The sequence below is a fragment of the Impatiens glandulifera genome, chromosome 1 (assembly GCF_907164915.1).
Source record: "Impatiens glandulifera chromosome 1, dImpGla2.1, whole genome shotgun sequence".
NCBI lineage: Eukaryota > Viridiplantae > Streptophyta > Magnoliopsida > Ericales > Balsaminaceae > Impatiens > Impatiens glandulifera.
The window spans coordinates 49,334,161-49,357,522 of NC_061862.1; the positions used below are offsets into that span (position 1 = coordinate 49,334,161).

Here is a 23,362-nt window from a genome sequence, read left to right on the forward strand (position 1 = left end):
TTATATTTCATCATTACCCTAGAGAAATCGCTTGATAGCATCAGGTTTGAGTTATAAATCTTTACTTTTTCATACTTTGCAAATTGTTGTTTCGTTCATTATAAATAAGATGTTTTGTCGTTTACTCAAACGACAACAAAATAATGAAAAGACTAGAAAAGAAAGATAAGTACTAAATGATAACTAATTTGTAATCTTTAAATCCTCTTTTTGTTTTGTTGGTGATTCGAGATTATTTAATTAAGGTTCGATTTTACAAATTTTATATTTTCACATTGTTAAGTCAGTGTTAGTTTAGATGAGTCAATACTTGATACAGGGGAATCAGGGGAATCAGTAGAAAGATTTGATTAATACCATTTCATAAATCATAAATCTCCATTGAATAACACTAACCTAATTGCGAAGTCTCTTTCTATTCAATATTTAATTAGTTAGTTCAAATCTTATTTACAACATAATATTTATTTTTGATAGAAAAAATTCATTAAATAAAGATACTTTTGTCGTTTACTAATTTAGTTCTTCCATACTTTATTTTTTAATTAGTTTAAAACTATCAACCGAAACCGATCCACAAAGTTAAGATTTAGAAAAATCGACTCACTTCTAAATTATTATGGTATCACAAATGTGAATTGAACAAAATAGATTGAATTAATCCACTTGCTTCACTACTACTCAAACTTATAATTCATATATTTCCCAATTTATATCTTTTACTAAAACCCCAAATGAGATTTTAAAAACGTTATAACCTAATAGATTTAAAAATGAAAGAACAATGGAAATTATGAAAAAGATAGATAGTAGTAGTACAATATCATATAGTACAATGAATAAGTACATTAATCTTCTATTAGAACGTGTTATACTAACTAATATTAGTACATAAATAAAATAATAAAAGTGTACTTCAATAAAATCCGACTTTATATAAATATAGAAACCAAACCACACCATACCCACATTGCAACTTCTCTTTCCCGATAACAAATCCATCATTGAGTGCAGCGTTGATGAAATAACCGTAAAAATAATTTCACAAACGTTGCACTCAATAATGCTTTTGCATTCATGGGTATTTTGGAATTTCACTTGTATTGAAATGGGCGGTTATTTGTTTTTTTAATTTTGAAATGAAAAAAAAGCAATTAGCAAGAAATTCACTTTTTGAAAAAAAGATGTAATCTCATGCAGATTCACTTTTTTGAAAAATGTAATCTTGATTTAAATGTGAACGCGTAACAAAATCTAAATGAAGAAATTATGTGTATATAGGGCGTGTGCCACTTGTGATAAATTGAGAAATAAATAACCCATCTGAAATCACAAGTCTTTCTCTCTCTCTCTCTCTCTGGTTTTCTGCTGTATTCGGACTCTATATTTCATAAATAACCTCCAAAACCCTATTTTCTTCTGTTCTTCGATTTGATTAGGAAAGGGTAGGGATCGAACAGCATTGAATCGACCCAGTTTTCACGATTCGAAGCATGAGAAAAGGTAAAAGGAAGTTGGAGAAAAGGTTGTCTGATGAGGAAGATGTACCAGACGATCTCCGCTGTAACAGATCCGACGGTAAGAGATGGAGGTGTAGCCGGAGAGCAATGGAGGACAAGAAGTTCTGCGAGCTTCATCATCTCCAACTCCGGCATAGGCAGCATAAGGAGAAAGTTCCGGAGGCTTTGAAACTACAGAGAAGAGAAAGAAGTAGATCAAGAAATAAACAAGTGCAGAATTCGGAAATTCGGGATGTGGGTAATAAGGAGGAGAAGAAGCCTGTTTCTAGACCTGTTACGAGAAGCAAGAATGTAGAAGCACCTGAGGCTTTAGATGGAGTTCGGAGTAAGATGAAGTTGAAAAAAGGTGAAAACAAAATGGAGCTGATCAAAGAGTTTATGAAGAAAAAAGGTGATAGGAAGAAGGATGGAAAACATGACTTGGAACATGAGGAGAAGGCAGAGTTGGTGAGAGAGTTGCCTAATGGAGTCATGGAGATTTCACCACCTCTTTCACCTGATGATTCGAATGATGAAATTGAACCCTGTAATATTAAAGTAGGGACTGATTCAGGTGTTTCTCTTCGGAGGTGCTTTCGATCCAAGAACATTGAGCCCGTCCCAATTGCTACAACCCAGGTTTTTTTTCTTTCTTTTTTTACTTTCCCCAAATTAAACTTCTTCTGTTTGTTCTTTTTTTTTTTGTCTGACTTGCTTTGAACTTAGATTATGCCCCGTCCTCGGAATGGAGAAAAATTGAAGATAGTGAAGAGGAATAAATGCCATTGGTGTACAAAGAGTAGTTACCGAACACTTATCAAATGTTGTACCTGTAAAAAAGAACACTTCTGCAGAGATTGCATACTTCAAAGGTTTGTCAATCTTCCATTTAATTTAGTTGGAAACCCAATTTAATTTCAACTATACTACTACAAAAGAATACTCAATTGTTTATGTCATTTGTCTTCTAAGTGAATTGAATGAAAAGAACATTTACCAACAGATGACAGAACTTATTGATTACTTTGAAGTACATACCCATATATCCTTAATGCTGAAAACAACTACAATTCATTTGTCAATATGAAATGCTGCAATTAGTAGAGTTTTATTTGTCCAACTCTCTCTGTGTCTGGAGGATTTCTTTGGGTAGATAACAGAAGCCTACTAAATGAACACTTCTATAAATGATAAGGAACATTAAACAGAGATGAAGTTGTTTCTTAGATTCTAGCTTAAATGGTGTCATTTTGTTACATTGCTCTTTTATTAGTTTTACCAAATTGTTACTCCTTTTACTGAGCTTCTTCCTCATGTCTTACACTTTGGTTTCCTATCATATCTATTAAACTTGATAAGAATTGTGCTTGATAGCTACATTAGTTTATCTTTATTTTAAAATTATTTGACATAATTGAAGCTTGCTCACTTATAGAATTCCTGCTCATTTAATGTTGTCTCAGAAAAGAGTTGAATCACAAATTTAAAGAAATGACTAGTCTTAATACTGAATTTTAATTGTCGAAAGTCAATGAAATTAAATGTTGAATAAACCGAAATGAAAATATCTGAATTTTAAGTACTTAGTATGTATTCTTAAATACTATCTTACCCTTATAATGCTTTAATTTGATTCATTTATAGTGTTAAAGTTGTTATTGGACGCTCTTACTAAATTTAGCTTAATTTGAGATGAATTAAATAATTAAGTGATTTTAAATAAGAATTATCAGATGAACTTAACTTAAATAAGCACTTTTTAATCATTTCGATCAAGTGATAAGTTGTGTTATCAAACATCGATTTGGTGATAGTTTATTTCTTTCATATGCTACAGGGTTATGTAAATCATGAACAGTAGTTACATTCAAATAGATCTTATTTGGTGATAATGCATTTTTATGTGACTTCATTTATCTGTATAACTATAGGCCTTCTTTATTGGAGGAACAAGTTAAAAAGGAGTGTCCAGTTTGTCGAAAAACATGCCGATGTAGAGTCTGCATGAGAAACCAGTCCAAGGATGACACAGTAAAGGTATAATAAGAATTACTGTTTTCAGAAAAGTTAGACACTCTTATATCAGCTTCAAAGCACTATTGCAGGGTAATTCAAGGACTGGAAGGAAGGTCAAGAAAATTAAACTTCTGTACCTCCTACGCATGCTTCTTCCTGTGCTGAAAAAAATAAACCGGGAACAAGCTCTTGAGCTGGATGTAGAAGCTAAGATAAAAGGTACAAGTTCCAATTGTAATTTTTTGTCTATCATAAAGGACTTAATGTACTTCAGAATTCTAACAAAGAAATTATTTATCTGGTTCTGTTCTCCTAAAAGGTAAAGTTCGTTCCCAACTTAGTATTGAACAGGCTGATGCTGGTTGCAGTAAGCTGTATAACTGGTAAGCTCCGATAAATTTCCTTGGATAGAAGCTTATTTTGCTTTGTGAACATGCATAAAAAGTTTGTTTTGCTTTCTCAACTTGCGGCAAGCTCGTTTTACTTCCTCAACTTTTAAAAATAGTTTATATTACTTCCCTTTGTCATTTATTGGTTAACTCTGTTAATGTTTTGATCTGCATTTTAGTTTAGCCAAGAATTGACATTAAGGTTAAATTTCTGTACAGATGATTTATAAAGTTGATTGAGTAACTAAGAATTGACATATTTTGAAAGTACAGAATTCAAAATGAGTCCAACACAAGTTGAGGAATCAAAATGAACATCTAACCAATTTCTTTCATTCAATAAACTGATAACTTCTTAACCTCTTATACGTTTTCTCTATCGTGATGTCTTTTGTTTTGGAACAGCAACTATTGTAAAGCTTCTATTCTGGATTTGCATAGAAGCTGCAGGGAATGTTCTTATAACCTATGCTTGTCTTGTTGTTCAAAGTTCTACCAAGATGTCCCATCTGATACTTCCAAACAGCCTACCAGAAACAAGGTAGCCAACTGTACACACAAATTCCGCTCTAAACGCCCTAATTTTCCTGCAGTATCTCCAAAATGGAAACATCTTAAAGATGATGATGGTAGTTTAATATGCCCACCTGTTTCTTTCGATGGTTGTGGCAATGGCCTTCTTGATTTGCAAAGCATATTCCCACCTAGTTGGGCCGTTGAACTGCAAGTAAGTGGAGAAAATATAATGAACAGTTATGATTCCCCACAAAGAGTAGATGATTCTTCACGCTGCTCAATATGTGAAAGCACAAAAAATAAAGGAAACAAAGTTTTACAAAGAGCGGCTAGAAGAGAAGATTCCAGCGATAATCTCTTGTACAATCCAATTATGAAAGATCTTAGTGTCAACAATTCTAGCCACTTCCAGAAGCACTGGGATAAGGGTCATCCTGTGATAGTTCAAAAGGTGCTCAACAGTGCAGGAGAAAGGAACTGGGATCCTCTTGTTATGTTCTCCACTTACCTGAAGGAAAGAAGTACAAATTGCCGTGATAAAGCATCGTTTATAGATTCTTTGGATTGGTGCGAGGTCAGTTTTTTGCATCAACATATATGAGGCCTGTTATTGGTTTCTAATTTTTGCACTGTTTTGTATTATACTTTCTGAATTTTGTTACCACCGTACAAAACCAAGAGCTGAAGACTCAGTTTTGATTGCCACTAAAAACACTCTAAGTGGGGGGTCACATGAGGTTGGATGTTGTGTTATCCTCCTCCATGAAAACATATTCACGGTCTAAAAAAAACAATATGCATGATATATGATGGTTATTGGTTGAACTGTCCTTTTTCATCGGGGCACACAAGTTTCCCAATAATTTAAACAATGGGAGAGTTGTTGACTTTTATATATCTCAAATATTTGTAGGGAGTAGTAAACATTATCTTTATTATTTGAGTTAAAAATTAGCCTATTAAGAAACTGGTATTTTGTCAGTCACGATCCCATTGGAAAAATAATCGTCAAAGTTAAAATTGAATTATTCTTTTTTAGTTGGGTATAAAATATTTTCTATATATGATCCAAATTATAGTTTGATTCTTGTGTTTAATTTGGTATACAATTTATTTTCTAGATTATGAAATAAAATATAGTGTAATTTTGTGTTTAATTTGGTATAGTTTTTTTTCCAGGATCCAGATTGTTTTCTAGATCACTGTTTTAATACAAACATTACAAATGTAGATTTTCTGATTATGATCAACATGACAAAATTGCCCATTATTGTTAATACCATTGTCCTCAACACTATCTTATAGCATTTGTCTTTTGCTAATGATGTGTTTTCTTGAACTCTGGTTTATCTCAGGTAGAAATTTGTAGTAAGAACATGTTCACGGGATCTCTAGAGGCTCAGTCATGCGCAAATCTAAAGCGCGAGATTCTGAAACTGAGACTTTGTATCTCTTCGGAACTGTTTCAAGAGCATTTTCCATATCACTTTGATGATATTATCGATGCTTTACCATTCCAAGAATATACGAATCCGGCATCTGGCATTCTCAATGTAGCTGCAAATTTGCCAGAGCACATGGAAAATCCAAATTTGGGTCCTTATTTGAACATATCATTTGCTGGTCTGGAGGATCTTATGCATCCTGATTTCGTCACAAAGCTATGCTATCACTCTCATGATATGGTACCCTCTACCCCCATTATCTTATATATATATAATAATAATAAATGCATCTACTTTTCCTGCATAGTGACCCCTTAAGGAAGCACTTTTTTCTTTAAAATTTCGCACTGGGATGTGAAACCAGATGTGTTTATTTAATATTTTTAAATGTGAAAAAAATAAATGGAAGGTATTTTTAATATTTTAGTTGATGATCTGAATAAGATTGATGGGTTGGCCATTCTATTTGTTTATGGGTTTTCAGGTCAATATTCTGGTGCATACAACAGATACTCCTGCTACCTCAGAACAGTTGACCGAAATAAAAGATTTATTGAATAAATATAATTCCCATAAACAAAAGCCTACTGAAGTAGTAGCTACAGGTGAAAAAGCAGCAAACGAAGTGGAAGAAAAATCATCAGTACTCAGTGAAGATAATGAAGAATCAGGTTCTGATGTGATTAAAAATGGATTACCTGCTGATGAGTTGCATAAGCCTAGTAGATGTAGCACAAATGACAGCCCTGCTTCCGAATCTGAATCTGCAACTGATTCTGATGTTTCATCACATGGCGATGAGAAATCTTCCAAGAATGGTACATCTAAAGAGAAACTAAAGACTGATTCTTGTGGAGCTGAATGGGACATCTTTCGCCGACAGGATGTTCCAAAGCTTTTGGCATACCTTAAGAAACACTCCAAGGAAATTGGATATCCTTATTGTGTTCCAGAGAATGTATGTTTCATGCCAAAAATGAGATCTAACTGGACATGTAATGCAAGTGTTTTGCTGGCTTACTTTTTTCCTCTTATTCTTCACAGGTTGTCCATCCAATTTTTGACGAGAGCTTTTATCTGGACATGTTTCATAAAATAAGGCTTAAGGAGGAGTTCAGTGAGTATTTTCTTTCTCGCTTTATTAACGTCAATCTTACTCAATTATAACAAAAAACAAAAAACTGCTTTATGTGTCAGATATTGAACCATGGACATTTGAGCAGCATGTTGGAGAGGCAGTTATTATTCCAGCAGGGTGTCCGTACCAGATCAGAAAATTGAAGGTGCGTTTGATAAAAACTGAAAATTAAGTGTTGGATTCAGTATACTAAATTTTAAGTGCCGAATTAGATGAAAATAAATGTTGAATAATCCAAATGATAATATATGAGTGCTAAGTACTTTATATGTAGTTGATAAAATATAGAACTTATGCCAAGAAAATATTTAAAAACTACAATACCAAGTTGGTTGATTTACATTGGTTAAAGTTGTATTTTGTATGTGCATATACCATAATACCAAGTTAAATCATCCTCTTGCGGGAACTAAGCCAGATTTTCTGTCTTGATTATTTTGGATGTAAATGATTAAATGCATATGTGAATTAAGTGTATTGAGAACTGATATTTAAAATCAATTATTTAGATTCAAATCAAATTAAGTTCAAAAGTCTGGTTTAATTTGGTAAGCTATGGATGAGTTAACTTGGTAAGAAGAATATTAACTTGGTCACTAATAGTCTTTAATTACTTGTTCAACACTAATTCCCCATCAAATACTTCACTTATTTGTCACCTAATTTTCAGTTGTATAAAACGCACCCACCCTAAATATCAGCAATAAAGAATAGTAGAGGCTTATATGATCATATTTGGGAATAACTATGAATAACTTTTTGAGAATAGCATGCATCCTGAATATTTTAATGGGGAATGTTACATCTTAATGAATATTGTTTGTTTCTTAAATTGATAGTCTGAGTGTTTTTAATGATGCAGACCTGTGTTAATGCGGTATTGAACTTTGTCTCACCTGAAAATGCTGCCAAGTGTATCAATTTGATTGACGAAATTCGGCTACTACCTGTACAACATAAAGCCAGGAAGAAAATACTGGAGGTGATGGATTAATCTGATTTTTTTTTTTAGAATAATATATTATTGGAGATGCATAATAATGATGATAAGAAGATGGTTTTTTTATTAACAGGTGAAGACAATGGCTCTGCATGGTGTTTCCTCAGCAATCAATGAGATTAATGATGATCTTCCTCTCAAGGTGAGTTATTTTTATTCAGGCATTTAATATTGGGTGCTTCATTTGGAAACATGGTTTGATCTGATTATTTCTAATCCGGATGTGATCCCATTTGAAAACAAGGTGCATCTTAAAACAATTTATTTGATTCTGAATCCGTGTCAGATTAAGTTGATATACACACACACACACCTTGTCTTCAAATGTGATTAATCTGATTGATTCTTCCACAGTTGGATGAGAAATTTGACCAAAAAAAAAAAGTTTTTTCAAATGAAAATTTGGTCTCAGCTAGAGTCCTCTCTATAATATACAATAAAGTGTTTTGAAATGGTTGGATGATATGATTTCTTACATTGTAAAGTCGTGGCCCCTTTGGCATTTCTCATCCAGGAAGGCGGCGACAGCTGAGGAATGAGAAACTGAAAGCAGATGATGGATGATTGGGGTCAAGTAATATCGGCCATTTTACTGTTAGCATTTTGTTGGAATTAATACCATCTTCTTCTTGTTTTCTTCTTGATTCATCAAACTATAAGAAGAGCATCCTAGTCAGTCAATACTTATACCAGTTTTTTTTTTTGTTTCTATGAAGCACCAGCTACTCAATCGAAACAGCAAATCAAAATCAACTTTTTTTCTTGACTCTATCTGCTTTTGTTTATTGCTGCTGCTTTTGCTTTCCAGTTTTGCTCTTCTTCTTCTTCTCTTTTCTCTGCTTAGGTTTTCATTTTCATGAGAAAAAAACCCAGTTTTGCCTTGTTATAAACAAGCAAAAAATAAATAAAATAAAATATTTTACCCTCTTATTTAATGTGGATTGAAATAAATTTACTTCTTTTTAATAACGCCTGAAACAAAATCAATGTAATTATTAATGGAAATATGCAATAAAATAGGGATATTGGCTGATTGATTGATTCTCTTCATCTTCTTCTATATGCCTTAAATACCTTCTCCGATTCTTCAGTTTTTGTTTCTATATCTATGAATTCTCCACCATGAATTCCTGCATTCCTTTTTCATCTCACTCAAGGAGAGATCTTTTATCAGTAGATCTTGTGGATGTCATTCTTGTTTAGAGATGATAAAGTCACCGGTAAATCCTTTTTTTCATTTAAGAAAAGTAACCTATAGTCTTTTTCATTAAAAACATGTCCTAAAATAAGGAATAGTTTTGTCGCAACATATTCAAAATTTTCATAAGTGAATATAACTCTATCTCTTGATACAACTTTAATATATAGAGATCCAAGTTAAGTTTTGTTCGAGCTTTTCTTGGTCTATAGATTAAATTTCAACTTCAAGGGGTTATTTGTAAATCCTGTATTTATTTTAAGATTTTGAATCATTTATCTGTTTGTAACTGTCATTGTTCCTCATAAACCATGTTAATCCCCCAAAACATAATTATGTATTATTATTATTATTTAGGTCAAGACTTAGGTTTAAGGAGTTCTTTCATCCATATATGGTTTGTATCACATAATACATTATTCTTCTAACACAATCAATACAAGAATCTTTTCTCTAAAAATAAAAAGAAAATGAATTTTGACAACTCAATCTCATTTCACAAGAATTGATTTAAGAAAAATTGTTTTAAAATAAATTTAGAATTATTTTTTGGTTCAAATTCAGATTCAACTTTGAATATGATTTTTCAAACAAAGCCGATATTTCGTTTGGAAGTGAAAAAGTTCTGAACCTAAACTTGGACATACACAAATTAAAAAGTGGAATACACAAACAAACACATAAATTAAAAATAATTCAAATGGGACCTATCCCTTGTATAATTTGAATAGTTATTTGTGTAAAAAGTCATATGTCAAGAATACTCTACATATTCAAAGCTTAGAGCAGTGGTAAAAAAAACAAGAAAGAAAAAAAAGAAAACTACACAAAAAAATCAACAAATCTATTGTTGCCTTATGGAGTGAGTAATAAACAACCCAAATCCTAGGGAAAATATAAACACAACATTATTCAGATGTACAAGATTGGCAGACATGTTGGAAAATCATTTCTGCCAACAATTTGAATTTCAACATTATATAATATTGTTATTATTATAATAACACTTTTCTTCTTAAGGGGCCATGAGGCTTTCTATTGTATAAGTAAGAGACTTTGCCCAATCTGCCTTGAGAAGTAAGGTCCTCAAAGTGTGCATCACATCATACTCTGGATCAAGTTTCCTTTGCCAACCCTAAACAAATCAACCAAAAAATCATAATTTTAAATTTGAATATGATAGAGAATGGTAAAGAAAAATGTAATATTTACCTCGAGGACTAACATGGTAACCATGACAGTGCAGACATTGCCATCGATATTGACCTTATGCCGTCTAACTTGCTCAAGAAGATGATGCATGCAATCAGCAGGGTGAACTAAATCACCTTCTGGAGTACCCCAGAAATCAAACGCCTCCTTAACTTCCTGTAACACGACCACCATCAACACCTCTTATAAACAAGAATCATTGTTTCAAATCCCCAACAACCAGACATAGACATTGATGCACCCAAACAGAACTAAACGAACAAGGTAAAATAGGTTGTTACCTTGATGAATGCCTCTGGGTCGGGGCAGTTCTGCTTCTTAGATAACATGAGAGTGCTATGAGCTGCTGTTTCTCCATCTCTAGTGGCAACAGCCTTAAAGAATTCGATCAAATTTACTCGGTCGTTTCTAGAAAGTTCAGCTGTCATACCAACATCAAGGAAAACCACATGCGGCTTTGATTTGAAAAGCTTCTTTTCAGAAGACTCGTTCTGTGCACGGACAAGAATATTCCCAGGATGCATGTCCGCGTGGATGAAGTTGTCAACCTGAAATAAGAAGAAGAATTCATGGCAACAAAAGATAAACATAATAGTCTAACAGCTATCAAAACCATCAGAATACAAAGAGACAATGGAGTTGGACAGGTTGGTTTCTAATCATTCAAATTCTTGTTGAGAAAATAAACCAAACACTCTAATCTAAACAACAGAGAAGAAGAGAGTAAAAGTATGATCACAATAAGATTTACGAGGTTCTGCCAACAATGTCTACATCATCATCGAGGAATTGTCGTTCTATAGATTTTCAACTACCTCAACGTCCAAGTAACCCTAGGTTACAAAGTCTCTATTTATAGGAGTACATCAAGTCACAAGATTAAAACACCCTTCCACTTTAACCCACTAAAAATAGTATATGAGCCAAAACTCAACACAATGTTTTCACAATGCTTTAATATGCGAAAAAACAGAGAGTTGTAAACATACAAAAACCTACAAAATGCATTAACTATTTCACTATTAAATGAACTACCTTAAAAATCCATAACTCCTTGCAACAGAAACTTAATGTGAAATTTGCTAAAATATATACCAGAAAATGTTAAGTTGTCTTTTCTCTAGACATGAATTCTGGCTTATTGTATATAGGGTTATTTGGGTTAATTCATACTATTTGACAATTTTGCTTGATGAGAAAGTTGAGGGTTCAAGTTAAATGACCAAAATATACATAGTATACTTTTAAAATGTTATAAAGAACAAAAATAAGGGTACTTTATATATTTTAATTGATAATTTACTACAGAATTCACTGGTTAATAGGATACAAATATGTTGGATTCAAACAAAAGACTTTTAAGAATCTCTAATAGCCAATATGATACTGATACATGAGAAAATATAGGGTCTGGCGAAAATGAGGAGACGGAAGATATACCTCATTTGCAGAGTCTTATATTAAAAGATGGGCTGCCTACTGAATGAGCTTGAGTTTAATATGAACAAGTTAATAATTTTTTTTTTTAATGTTGGAAGCTAGCATGCACCCTTACAGCTATGACCTCCACTTCAACTTAAGGCGTTCTAAGTGGTACCAAGTTAATCATTTTATAATACAGTTATGTTTTTAAGCCCATTATACTAGATGTATAGAAACTATTATAAATAGAGCTAAACATATTAGATTAGAGTTGTTGATTAGTTAGTCTTGAAGAATGTATTTTGTTAGTCTCATCTCCAATTCTGGGTATCTCTTCTTCTCCCTAATTCTGGTCGTAACTATTGTATTTTCTCATCCCAATTCAGGGTCAATCAATAAAGTCACTATTCTCTTTTATATTCATGTTCTTGAAATTCTACTCGCATCAGATACACGATGCTAAAGTTAGGTATTGGGGTTGGGTTAGCTTCTGTACGAAAATTAGTTGTTGGGCTATGTAGTGGCCCTAGTGGGCTTATTGGTGGTTAAGTCTGTTAGTTGGACCAGCCTAGCATAAGTACCTATGTTAGTGGTTTAGAGTTCATTCAGATAGATATGTTGATTGTATTTTTTTTTGGCGACTATGTTGATTGTAATTGAATCACTCTTAATGAGAATTCTCGTTTTTTCAACTCTCTAGATTTGTATCACAATACTTGTTAGGTCTTATTAATTAGAATGGTCACTTCTTGCTAATGTCATTCGATGATCATAAATCGGTATGCATGATATGTCCTACAGCAGTGCAAAACATTGATTCTCAGCCAATTACAAAACGTAACATAAGATTGTGTACTGATAATTAAAATATATAGGTATCTTACCAAAAGCATCTTCAGAAGTGCATGAGTTCCAATATGAGCAAGTGCCTTTTTAAGCCTGTCATGCCCTTCAAGTCCGTCGACATAGTACGACACACTTTCTCCTTGCTCAAAAGTTTCCACCAAAACTGCAGGATGGACAAGAGGATAAACAGGCTTTGGAAAAGAGACATCTTTCCATCGACGAAAATTGTAGATAAATCGACTTAGATGTGCAGCCTCCCGTGCCAGGTCAACTTGAGACAACATGAAAGCTGCAAATTGCTGGACACTTTCATCCAACCTTAGCCATTTTAGAGTTGGGATGAATGTGGAACCCTTGGCTACAATATTAATTATATTGAAGTCCCTTCTTATATATTCACCAACTCCAGGATGTCTAACTTTGACAGCAACTACAATTGGTTTCGTCTGTCCCTTCTTAAGTTTCAAAGTAGCCCGATGAATTTGAGCAATGCTTCCAGAGGCAACAGGAACCTCCTCGAAATTGTCAAAAATTTCTGAAATTTTACGCCCAAATGCTTTCTCCACACTTCTTTTGGTGTAAGAAAAGCTATGTTGAGGAGCATTTGCCTGAAGCTTCGAAAGCTCAGCACATAGATCTCTGGGGAAAAGATCGGGACGTGTAGCTGCCCACTGGCCCCATTTTATGAACGCCGGGCCAGCTATTTCAAGTGTCCGAAGCACAACACGAAGCCATGTCTGTCTGAATCGAAGCCCAAAAGAATCGGCAAATGGTGCCATTACCATGCAGGGTGAGAACAAAACTGTCAAACAAAAAGCTCTAAAAACCAAAACAATGCCTTCAAACACCGAGAATAATATAGATGTAAACAAAGCGCGCCCATCTTCAGCTCGCATGGATAACGGTTTCCTTGAATGGAAGGGGTTTGGATCTGCTGATGATTGTGCCACGGATAAACTACCACAAGTAAGAGCAAATGCTGCTGGTACAACCACATAAGACCGGTTCAAGGCCAAGCTAACTGCTTGGGCTACCCAGCGAATAGATTGCCGTGATCTATTAGGAGATGCCTGTAACAGCCGTCTCCAAGGAATTTGAGCATGATGAGCTGACATGGTATTTGAGGGGACGGCACAATAATTATTGAAAAAACTTTTCTTGAAACCGTATGGAATGAATGAAGCATACTTTCTAGGGAAAATAAATCCAGTTTGTAATCTCCGTTGGGAGGAGGATAACCCATTAGTAACAACTTCCCCACACTTCTTTCCTTCTCCATAGAGAACTCCCTGGTTTAAATGAGCAAAATGTGCAGCTCTCTTTAGATTCTTAAATGTCAAAAGTCTGCAATCCAGATAACAGAGCCAAATTTTTACTAAGCTTAAGGATAAATATATTAATGGTGGGTATGACTTAATCGGGAATGTTTAAAGAATGGGAAGAGAACAGTCAGAGGAAACTAAATGATCAAGACTCCTACTTGGTTCTCAGCATGAATTGATATATGCATCTCAGAACATTCGCAAATTTATGTCCATAAATACTCTAATTTATCAATTTGTACCAAATGAACCAAAACATGCCGCTAAATGAGAGTTCAGGCACTTAAAAGCGAACTTCTTACTAGGTAGCTAAGATTCCTGGAGACATGCAGATGTAAAAATCACCTAAAAATGGGGTCTTGGCATAGCAGTTGCGAAAAAGAAATAGATTTGAGCTTAAGCAATGTAAAAACGATCTCATACAAGCAATTGTGTACTTTTCATTCAATGCCAATGATAAGGTGTGAAGCTTAGAATTGATATTCATTGAATCAGAATCAGCGTAAGAAAACAAATATGAGTGAGGAGGAGGGTGGATTAAATAAAATAAATGTCACGGATTGACGGACCTATACATGGCGAGAATTGACCTTGAATGGAATTCCAAGAACTAAGTTGAGAACCGAATTAGTTGCGAACATTTTGAGATGGTCGTGAAAGGGAGAGAATTCATCGGTCGTGGGTAGGTTGTTTGTTCTGCGGCGAGATTCGTCGTCGGTGATCGGTTTGGTAGCGTATATTCAGACCTAGTCGGCGATTGTTTCAACAGAGAATATATGAGGTTTTTGTTCACAGGAGGTGGAGGAGGAAAGGCGTGTGATATCGTGGACCGCCCGGTATTATATTAAACAATAGTAATTTATGTATATAAGATACTTTTTTATTATAAATATTATAACAATGAATAATAGTATGACAATTTTTTTTCTAGCAAAATAATCGACCAAAAGATAATATGGATACTAACCCAACGATTTAGACTCGCCATATCTAATGTCTTGATTCAAATATTCCAACAACTATCGAGAGACTTAAACATCATTCATTGAATTTCAGTTATGCTCCAAAGAAGACTCTAAATTCATGTCACCCCACGACAATGTAGAAGAATGTGAGAAGCCGATTCAACCTCCATAAGACACATTCCACTAATCATAATATAATATTCTTTCATACATATGTTATTCGTCAAAATTCCACCATTAATAATACTTCATCTAAAGAACGATAATTTATAAGGATTATTGGATTCCCCCAACTTCTCCCAACAAAAATCATATGGAGACAACTCAGCATACAATTTATAACAATGCCCCACATTAAAACAATAATGTCTTGTCATCGCATAACATTATATATGACCGGTTTCACCTCCTTACACCCCACTATGATCAAAAACCTAGTATGAGAAGAGCTCTTCATGGTATTCAACCTATTTCTATATCTGATGAGACTAGTATAACCGAAGTTTGTTGATCGGACATTTCCTTAATAGTTCCATTTCTAAAAATGACAACTGATGCGAGCTTAGAAAATGCCACATCGAGACATTTAATCTCGTATTAGGCATCATCCTAGAAATTAATCGAGGCCCCATTCCCCATAGTGAATTTGGATTGATTGCGATAATTCTTCTATAAAGAATATATTCCACTCTAAATATTAGAGCCCGTAGGGTGATTAAACTTTTTGGTGAACCATCCAGACCAATCATGTCCATATTTACATTTGATCAATGATACTTAAAGACTATCCGACTCATATGCAAATCTATTGCACCATATTGAGAGAAGGACTTTGTTAAAAAAACAAGATCTTGAATATTTAGACCTCCTAATTCTTGTATCGCTTCACTTAATCCCAACTAACCAATAAAATACACAATTTCACTGTTACACTTTGAGTAGAACGAACAAAACATCCTATATGTGGACATAAAGGACAAAACACTTTTGATGAGAACCAAACGGCTCATTTCGAGATCATTTTTCATTTATAAATAGATAACTTATCTTTCATTTTAGTAATAATCGGGTCCTAAAAGGACTTATAATGACCTTTAGTACTCAATGACATACCAAGATATAACAACGTGAAGATACCAATACCAAAACCTAGAATATTGACGAGCCTTGTTCTTATTCTCAACAAAACAGAGTTCGAGAAAAATTAATAAGTTTACCAAGATTAACCCGTAAGCCATAGTAACACTTGACACCGAATAATCAAAAGATATAACGAAGTTGCTTAGAATTATTGTAAGTGACTTAAATCATATAGACCGAATTATCGGAAATAAAAATATATGAGATATGGAGAATGAGTCCTCCTTGCGGCACATTCCACACCACTTTGTATTCTATTTTTAAAAAACCATCCTTCTTGGGAGATCTTCCATTAAATTTTTAAAGAAAACTATAATATATATAATAAAATAATATAATTTTTTTTACTTTATATTAAATTACAAAATAAAACAAAAATTACTAAGTAATAAATTAGTATACAGAAGGTTAATATTTTATAGAGAGAGAATTGATACTTTTGAATTTTGTATTATAAATTAAATTATTTGGTTAAAGTATATACATTATTTAATTTTGTTTTTTTATGAACAAATAATTCTTAATTATATTTTTATTTAGTTTAAAAGTTGAAACATTTAATTAAATATATATATTTTTTTATTTTTAAATTTAATAATATATATATATATATATACAACAATATTATTGTAACGCAAAAAATAATTATTTTCTAAAAAATGTTTTTTAACTTGATAGTGTACTTTTTTTTCTCAAATTTCGAGTGAGACAGAACCAAATTAAGATGGGCAATTAGAGTGCTTTAAAATTGTTGATTTAGACTAATCAGTACTATTTAAAGATAAAAAGAAAGTGCATGATATACAAGTAAAAGTATGGATGTTTTTGGTGAAAGTCCAAATAATTAATTAAAATTGTAATAGTTCGAGTTTTATAATATAATTTAAAGTTTGAGTCATATTTAATTTTCATGGTGGGTTTTATACGACCCAATTCAAAGTTGAATGATCTTCATTTAATTCTTAGTGCGAGTTTTATTCAACACAATTTAAATGTCGACACTATTTGATAAAAATAAATTACTCAAATTCGAGTATGAAATAACAGTTAGGTTATATGTAAATTCACTAAATTGTTTAAAAATGACTCAAATATATCAAACAAGTCATTATAATAAAGATATTACCTATTATTTTTTTTGTAATTGTGAATGTATTTGAACTCAATTTTAATTTGTTTAGAAGTTGACTAACATGTTGAAATAAACATTGGATAAAATTATAAACTTGCAGTAAACATCAAACGATTAAAGACATGATCCCACTTTTAATTTGGGGTTCTATTTTTCAAACCATTCAAGGATTATTTTCTTTGGGCGGTCGAAGAAAGACAAGGACACATGTGAAGAGAAATATATATATATATATATATATATATGGTTTTGATAAATAAGAAGTTGATTAAAAGAGTGTAACAAAAATAAATGAGTCATTTCAAATTATAGGATAAGAAATGTATAAATTTGCCCAAAAGAGACAAATAAGAAACATAAAAATTAAAACCAAAGAGTCATCAAAGAGTAAATTAATAATATTTTAATGTTTAAAGTTGAAAATATTCAATAATAATTGAAATGTAAATATATATATATATATAAATAATTAAATTTATAAAAAAATAATAATTTAAATTATATATCAAAATATAAATAATTAAATTTATAAAAATAATAATTTAAAATATATATTAAAATATAAATAATTTAGTTTATACAAATAATAATTTAAATATATTAAATTTTAAAAAATAATAATTTAATATATATATATTAATATAATGAATTTTAATTATAATAATAAAAAATTGAGTTTAAATAGAATTTGAAAATAAATAAATAAAATAAATTATTTAAAAAGTTGAACAAGAAAATGTGTTAATTTGAAAAAAAAAATTAAGTTAGTATGAGAAATAGTTTGATTTATATATATATATAGCAAATTAATCTGTTACCACTTACCAGTCAAATGAGATGTCAACTTGTCATGATGATGAGATGTATTTATACGTGTCCAATATCCATGAGAGGGGACCAAATTAAGGCGGCGTTTGAGCAGCAATTAGACGGAAAGGAGGTTGAAGCTTTTAAGCACAAGACCCACGCCAATATTTTCAATGAAACCAAACAGATCTTTTGCAGGTGGTCCTCACTTTCCACGTGTATCCCTACACATTGTTCCACGAGAATATAAACAAATGTAACCGACCTCTATGATCAAACAAACTCTGTCAAATTTTATATATTTTCTAAAAATAAAATAAATCACATAAAAATATAATAAAATCTCAACTAATTTGTTACATTAAAAAAAAAAAAAAAAAGTCATGAGTTGTTCTCGTGTGCAAAAGTTATTTTATAATTAATTTAGTTACTATTCTACCCAGTTTTATCTTATAAAATATATTATAAAGTTAGTGCAGTATTAAAAATCGATTTAAGATATCCAAATGTCAGAATTTCGATTCTATTTGCAAATTTTTAAGGACTTGTTTTCTTTGTTTTTTTAAAAAACTCATTCAAAATCAATTACTTCTAAACAATTACATCACTCATTTTTTTAATAAAAATACTAAAATACCATATATTTTAAATTATTATTTTTTATTTTATTCATATATATTAATACTCTTTAAGTTTAAAAAAAAAATAATCATCACCTCCTCAAAATCATCACCAATCATTATTTTTTTCCTCTCTAGTTTTTTTAAAACCTCAATCCGAACGAAGCCTAAGTTAAAGTAAGTACATATTTTTTAAATATTTTTTTAATTAAAACACATTATTATTTATATAAAATATAGTAAAAAGTAATTTAATATTTTAATTTTGATTGATAAGAAAAAAAATTAAAATATTTGTGAATTGTTTTAGATTATTTAAAAAAAACTCAAATATAAGAGTTCTTTTCTTGGGTTTTATATTTTGGTAATATAATCTCAAAGATTTAGCAATATATATACGGAGTAGGTGTCCATTTGTAATTATATGTATTGAGTATTTTTAATGTTTTTTTATATATATTAAATAAAAATATATATTTTAATTAAAAACAATGTTTATAATTTCAAAGGCTATTGAAATTCATGTTGAATAAAAGCCATTATATATATGATTTTTGAATTTTTATTTTTATTGTCAAAGGGAGACTCATAAATTGTGTTGTTTCAAAGTGTTGCTTAAACTTATCTCTGTTTTTAGGTTTGTGACCTTCATGACGAACATACATATTAATGAAAATGATTTCATTCACTAAAAAATAAATTAACTTTTGTCAAATATTCAATTGAATTTGATTTGATTTAATGTATTCAACTCAATAAAAAAAGTATTTTGAAGTGAACAAAGAAAACAAGTAGACCCAGAAGACTAATTTGGCAAATGACGTCATGAACCATGCATTATTCTTAATTATTTTCCCCAAATTACATGAAATAGTTGACATCATAAATATCAGAAATTTCGAACCTATCATAATCACTACAATAACTTCCTTGTTCTTCTCCCAATATGTTGACATATGTCGAGCTCGAATTCATCTCTTTAGAACTCGACACATTGTTACTAATTTGATTAATAATTTTATCATTACTAAAGTTTATCAAAGAAGGAACTTCAATATTACTACTCTCAAACAAACCGTCGCTACAGATTTGTCGTAGATTCCCATCAAATCCCATTCCGTTTGTCTGCTCATAGTTTTCGGGGCTAAAAAAGGCGACATTTGAGTTATCATAAACAACACTTTGACATTGGTTTTGGGATTGAAGAATATTGTTGTCTTGAGGAATTTGTGTGGGAATACTTAACTCATGTTTGGAAGAGAAGAGAGACGTAGCTAATAGTAAGATCTCCGGGTTAACGAAACTCGGTTGTAAACGCATTTGTTGAAATGATAGATCTAGAAGATCGAGGCGAGGGTTGTGGGTTACAGGATCAATCCCCATTCTAAGTAGTTTTTTCTTGATATGGGTATTCCAGTAATTTTTAATCTCGTTATCAGTTCTTCCAGGTAACCGAGCTGCAATAGCCGACCACCTAATTATAAAAATAAAACAAATTAAAACGTCGCTAAAAGGGAAAAGATATAAACTAAGTTTAATTATTAATTATTAATTATTAATTATTAATTATTAATTATTAATTATTAATTATTAATTATTACTTGTTTCCCAAAAAGCTATGTAAATGTATGATTGATTCCTCTTCATGCAAAGTGAATTTTCCTCTTTTGATATCGGGTCTCAAATAATTAATCCATCGAAGTCGGCAACTCTTTCCACATCTTTGAAGCCCTAAACGACACACGATCATGAACATTGTTTAATTTCAAAAAAATCAATGATTATGTGTTTAATTTGAAACTAAAATTAGTAAATATATATATACCAGCATTTTTGGGGAGAGTTCTCCAGTTTCCATAACCGTTGTTATTGATATAATGAAGAAGCTTTTGGTCTTCTTCAGTGGTCCATGGTCCTTTTTTGAGACCATTTTTTTCACAGCAAGGAGATCTTCCCATTGATCTTAGCCGTACGAATGTTGAATATGAAAAAATTATTATAATTTGTGTGCTTATAAAGGGGATGATAAGAGAGAAAGTCAAAAGAGTTGTTGCCGACCTTTTAGTGACGTGTCTCTTCTCTTTCGAGAAAGTTCTTTATAAGAAGGACACGTAAGCCCTTTTTCATTATTAGATAGTACAGCTTTCTCTATCACAGTTTTGCATGCATGGTTCTGATTAAGCCAGCTGTATATGTAAATCAAACACGTCATCACAATTTTTGCATGTTATCAAGACTCATCGATTTTTGTTTTTATTTTTTTAAGAGGGTAATTGTATTCATCATGATGCTAAGAAGATACAGTCATTTAAGTCCCTATTGAGAATTTGTTATTGTTTTAATTAGACTAAATTTGAAAGATGGATGGTAAAATGTAATTGATTAATGATGTGATTTGGAGAGACTCGATTCTATAGTATATTTTTAAGATTTTGTGGCATTAAGAAAAAAAAAATTACATCATGATAAATCGTTGTCGTATATGTTATAAAAGATTAAATCGGCGACTCAATTACTTTACATTGTCAAAGTGAATAGTATCCGAAGTATTATTAAGATTCATTATATGATGCCCGACTTGAATTTTTTTTGGTAGTTGTTGTGAAGTTTTGATTGAGACTACTGATATAACATGAGTACATATCGAGCTCGTTTGATGAAAGAGTTTTTGGGATAAACCCAATTTTTATTCTAAAACCCAAACATCTTATTAATCATTAAATTAAATAATTTTAACATTTAAATATCAAAATTATCTTCTAATTTTATCATCTCTCTCTAAACCATCGTTCTCTCACCTACATCATATCCTCTAAAGTCAAAAGGTAAATTAGTTTTCAAATTTTAAAAACTAATTTTTTCATAATTTTTACCAAACAAAAATTTTTAGGATAAACCCAGGTAAAACTCAAAAAAACTCATTCCTTAAACAAGCCCATCGTGTTACCATTCAACACTATTCGATTATTTTCTAATGAACTAACTATCTAGTCAGATGGGTTAATATAATGTTTTTGTTGGTGTGCTTAAATAATAATTATTATTTTTAATATATATGAATTATTTTAAAAAAATTATAATATCCACCTATTTAATAAATAACAAAACATTTTTTTTTTGTATGAAAGAGGAAATGAATACACTTTAAATAATGAATAAGAGGAGGCATTGAAAGCAGTACTGGTGAGAAAATGATGGCTGAGGGTGAGGCGGCAGCAGATGAGCAGAATCCTCCTCCTAAGTTTGGGATAGCGTCAGTAGACGGGATGAGGAAAGCTATGGAAGATGCAGTGGCCGCTCATCCTTCGTTTTATAGGCGGAGGAGGAGGAGGAGCGATGATCAGAAGAAGATCAATCCTTCCGATCTGCACTTTTTTGCAGTTTACGATGGCCACGGCTGCTCGCATGTGAGTATCATATAGATCGAACAGCTAGAATACTTCTAATTCATCTTTCGCGATGTGTTGACTGTTGAGAGAGATCGGAGTGATTGATTTGATTTGATTTGATTTGATTTGATTCGATTCGATTCTTTCAGGTTGCGATGAAGTGCAGGGATCGGTTACACGGAATAGTGAAGGAGGAACTGGAAGGTGTGGAGGAGGAGGAGGTTATAATTTGGAAGGAATTGATGGATCGGAGTTTCTCTCGCATGGATAGGGAGGCGATGGTTCACGTCTCGAGTTCCAACTGTCGATGCTATGCGGTTGGATCGACTGCTGTAGTGGCCTTAGTCATGCCGGAGAAGATCGTCGTCTCCAATTGCGGCGACTCTCGAGCCGTACTCTGTAGGAACGCCGTCGCTATTCCTCTATCTTCCGATCATAAGGTGAGAAAGTTCGATCCGTTTGGATTTGGATTTGGATTTGGCTGCTTCCTGCTGCGATTGTCTTATATGTTGTTGTTAATTATATATTGAATTGAATCTGGTGCATGCACAGCCTGATCGTCCGGATGAGCTGGATCGGATCGAGAAAGCAGGGGGCCGCGTTATACACTGGGACGTAGCAAGAGTGCTTGGCGTTCTAGCTATGTCTAGAGCAATTGGAGATGACTACCTGAAACCGTTCGTGATATCGGAGCCGGAGGTATGTGTAATAGATAGAACGGAAGAGGATGAGTTTCTGATACTCGGAAGCGATGGGCTATGGGACGTAGTTTCCAATGAGACCGCATGCGCACTTGTAAGAATGTGCTTGTTATCAGCAGGAGGTCATAAGACTTGTTCGCACGCTTCGATTATTCTGGCGAGGCTCGCACTGGCAAGGGACAGTTCCGATAACATCAGTGTTCTGGTCGTAGATCTGAGGCCTCCCCGCAGAAGAGAAATGTAATTTTCTAAGGAGAGATTTTACTTAAAGTTGTGTCAATAATTTTGCTATTATTATCGAACTCTTACTGCAACACTTTTTACCACTATTTCGACAAACCAACCACACAATTTACATCTCATATCGAGACCTCGCACATTTTTACAAGTATTATCTCTCGTCAAATCAATTAATATTCTCGATCGATCTCTCATATCATAACCTCACATATTTCTTATCACACTCGACAAAACAATCATCAATCTCATCGACATCTAGTATCGTGAGCTCATACATTTTCACATTTCGGTTAATCAAAATTTCATTCATATTATTTTTAACCACTGATATCTCCTTTATTATCCGACTCTTATCCCCATAAATC

At 32.3% G+C, this 23,362-nt stretch overlaps 4 protein-coding genes across 5 annotated transcripts; 2 read left to right on the forward strand and 2 right to left on the reverse strand.

Annotated features, from left to right (window-relative positions):
- Positions 1 to 1,322: 1,322 nt before the first annotated feature.
- On the forward strand, positions 1,323 to 8,771 carry LOC124922528 (lysine-specific demethylase JMJ25-like). Its single transcript, XM_047463262.1, has 13 exons — positions 1,323 to 2,138; positions 2,226 to 2,371; positions 3,431 to 3,536; positions 3,605 to 3,734; positions 3,835 to 3,898; positions 4,310 to 4,994; positions 5,776 to 6,105; positions 6,350 to 6,823; positions 6,910 to 6,982; positions 7,063 to 7,148; positions 7,866 to 7,985; positions 8,077 to 8,145; positions 8,518 to 8,771. Exons 1-13 carry the CDS (start codon positions 1,494 to 1,496, stop codon positions 8,533 to 8,535), a joined length of 2,946 nt encoding a protein of 981 aa, XP_047319218.1. The 5' UTR covers positions 1,323 to 1,493; the 3' UTR covers positions 8,536 to 8,771.
- Positions 8,772 to 10,009: 1,238 nt separating this feature from the next.
- On the reverse strand, positions 10,010 to 14,822 carry LOC124922549 (probable serine/threonine-protein kinase abkC). 2 transcript variants are annotated; one of them, XM_047463282.1, is made up of 5 exons: positions 14,573 to 14,822; positions 12,720 to 13,970; positions 10,695 to 10,961; positions 10,414 to 10,569; positions 10,010 to 10,336 (listed from the first exon to the last, which is right to left on the reverse strand). In XM_047463282.1, the coding sequence occupies exons 2-5, from the start codon at positions 13,794 to 13,796 to the stop codon at positions 10,217 to 10,219; spliced, it is 1,620 nt and encodes a 539-aa protein (XP_047319238.1). In that variant the 5' UTR covers positions 13,797 to 13,970; positions 14,573 to 14,822; the 3' UTR covers positions 10,010 to 10,216. The 2 variants fall into 2 exon arrangements, with proteins under 2 accessions (XP_047319238.1, XP_047319232.1); XM_047463276.1 differs by having other exon boundaries at positions 12,720 to 14,025.
- A 4,653-nt stretch (positions 14,823 to 19,475) lies between these two features.
- Positions 19,476 to 20,626, reverse strand: LOC124920747 (transcription factor MYB102-like). The gene is made up of 3 exons (XM_047461299.1): positions 20,493 to 20,626; positions 20,269 to 20,398; positions 19,476 to 20,141 (listed from the first exon to the last, which is right to left on the reverse strand). The coding sequence occupies exons 1-3, from the start codon at positions 20,623 to 20,625 to the stop codon at positions 19,529 to 19,531; spliced, it is 876 nt and encodes a 291-aa protein (XP_047317255.1). The 5' UTR covers position 20,626; the 3' UTR covers positions 19,476 to 19,528.
- A 1,179-nt stretch (positions 20,627 to 21,805) lies between these two features.
- LOC124921459 (protein phosphatase 2C 3-like) lies at positions 21,806 to 23,108 on the forward strand. The gene is made up of 3 exons (XM_047462125.1): positions 21,806 to 22,074; positions 22,206 to 22,496; positions 22,609 to 23,108. Exons 1-3 carry the CDS (start codon positions 21,859 to 21,861, stop codon positions 22,999 to 23,001), a joined length of 900 nt encoding a protein of 299 aa, XP_047318081.1. The 5' UTR covers positions 21,806 to 21,858; the 3' UTR covers positions 23,002 to 23,108.
- The last annotated feature ends 254 nt before the right edge of the window (positions 23,109 to 23,362 follow it).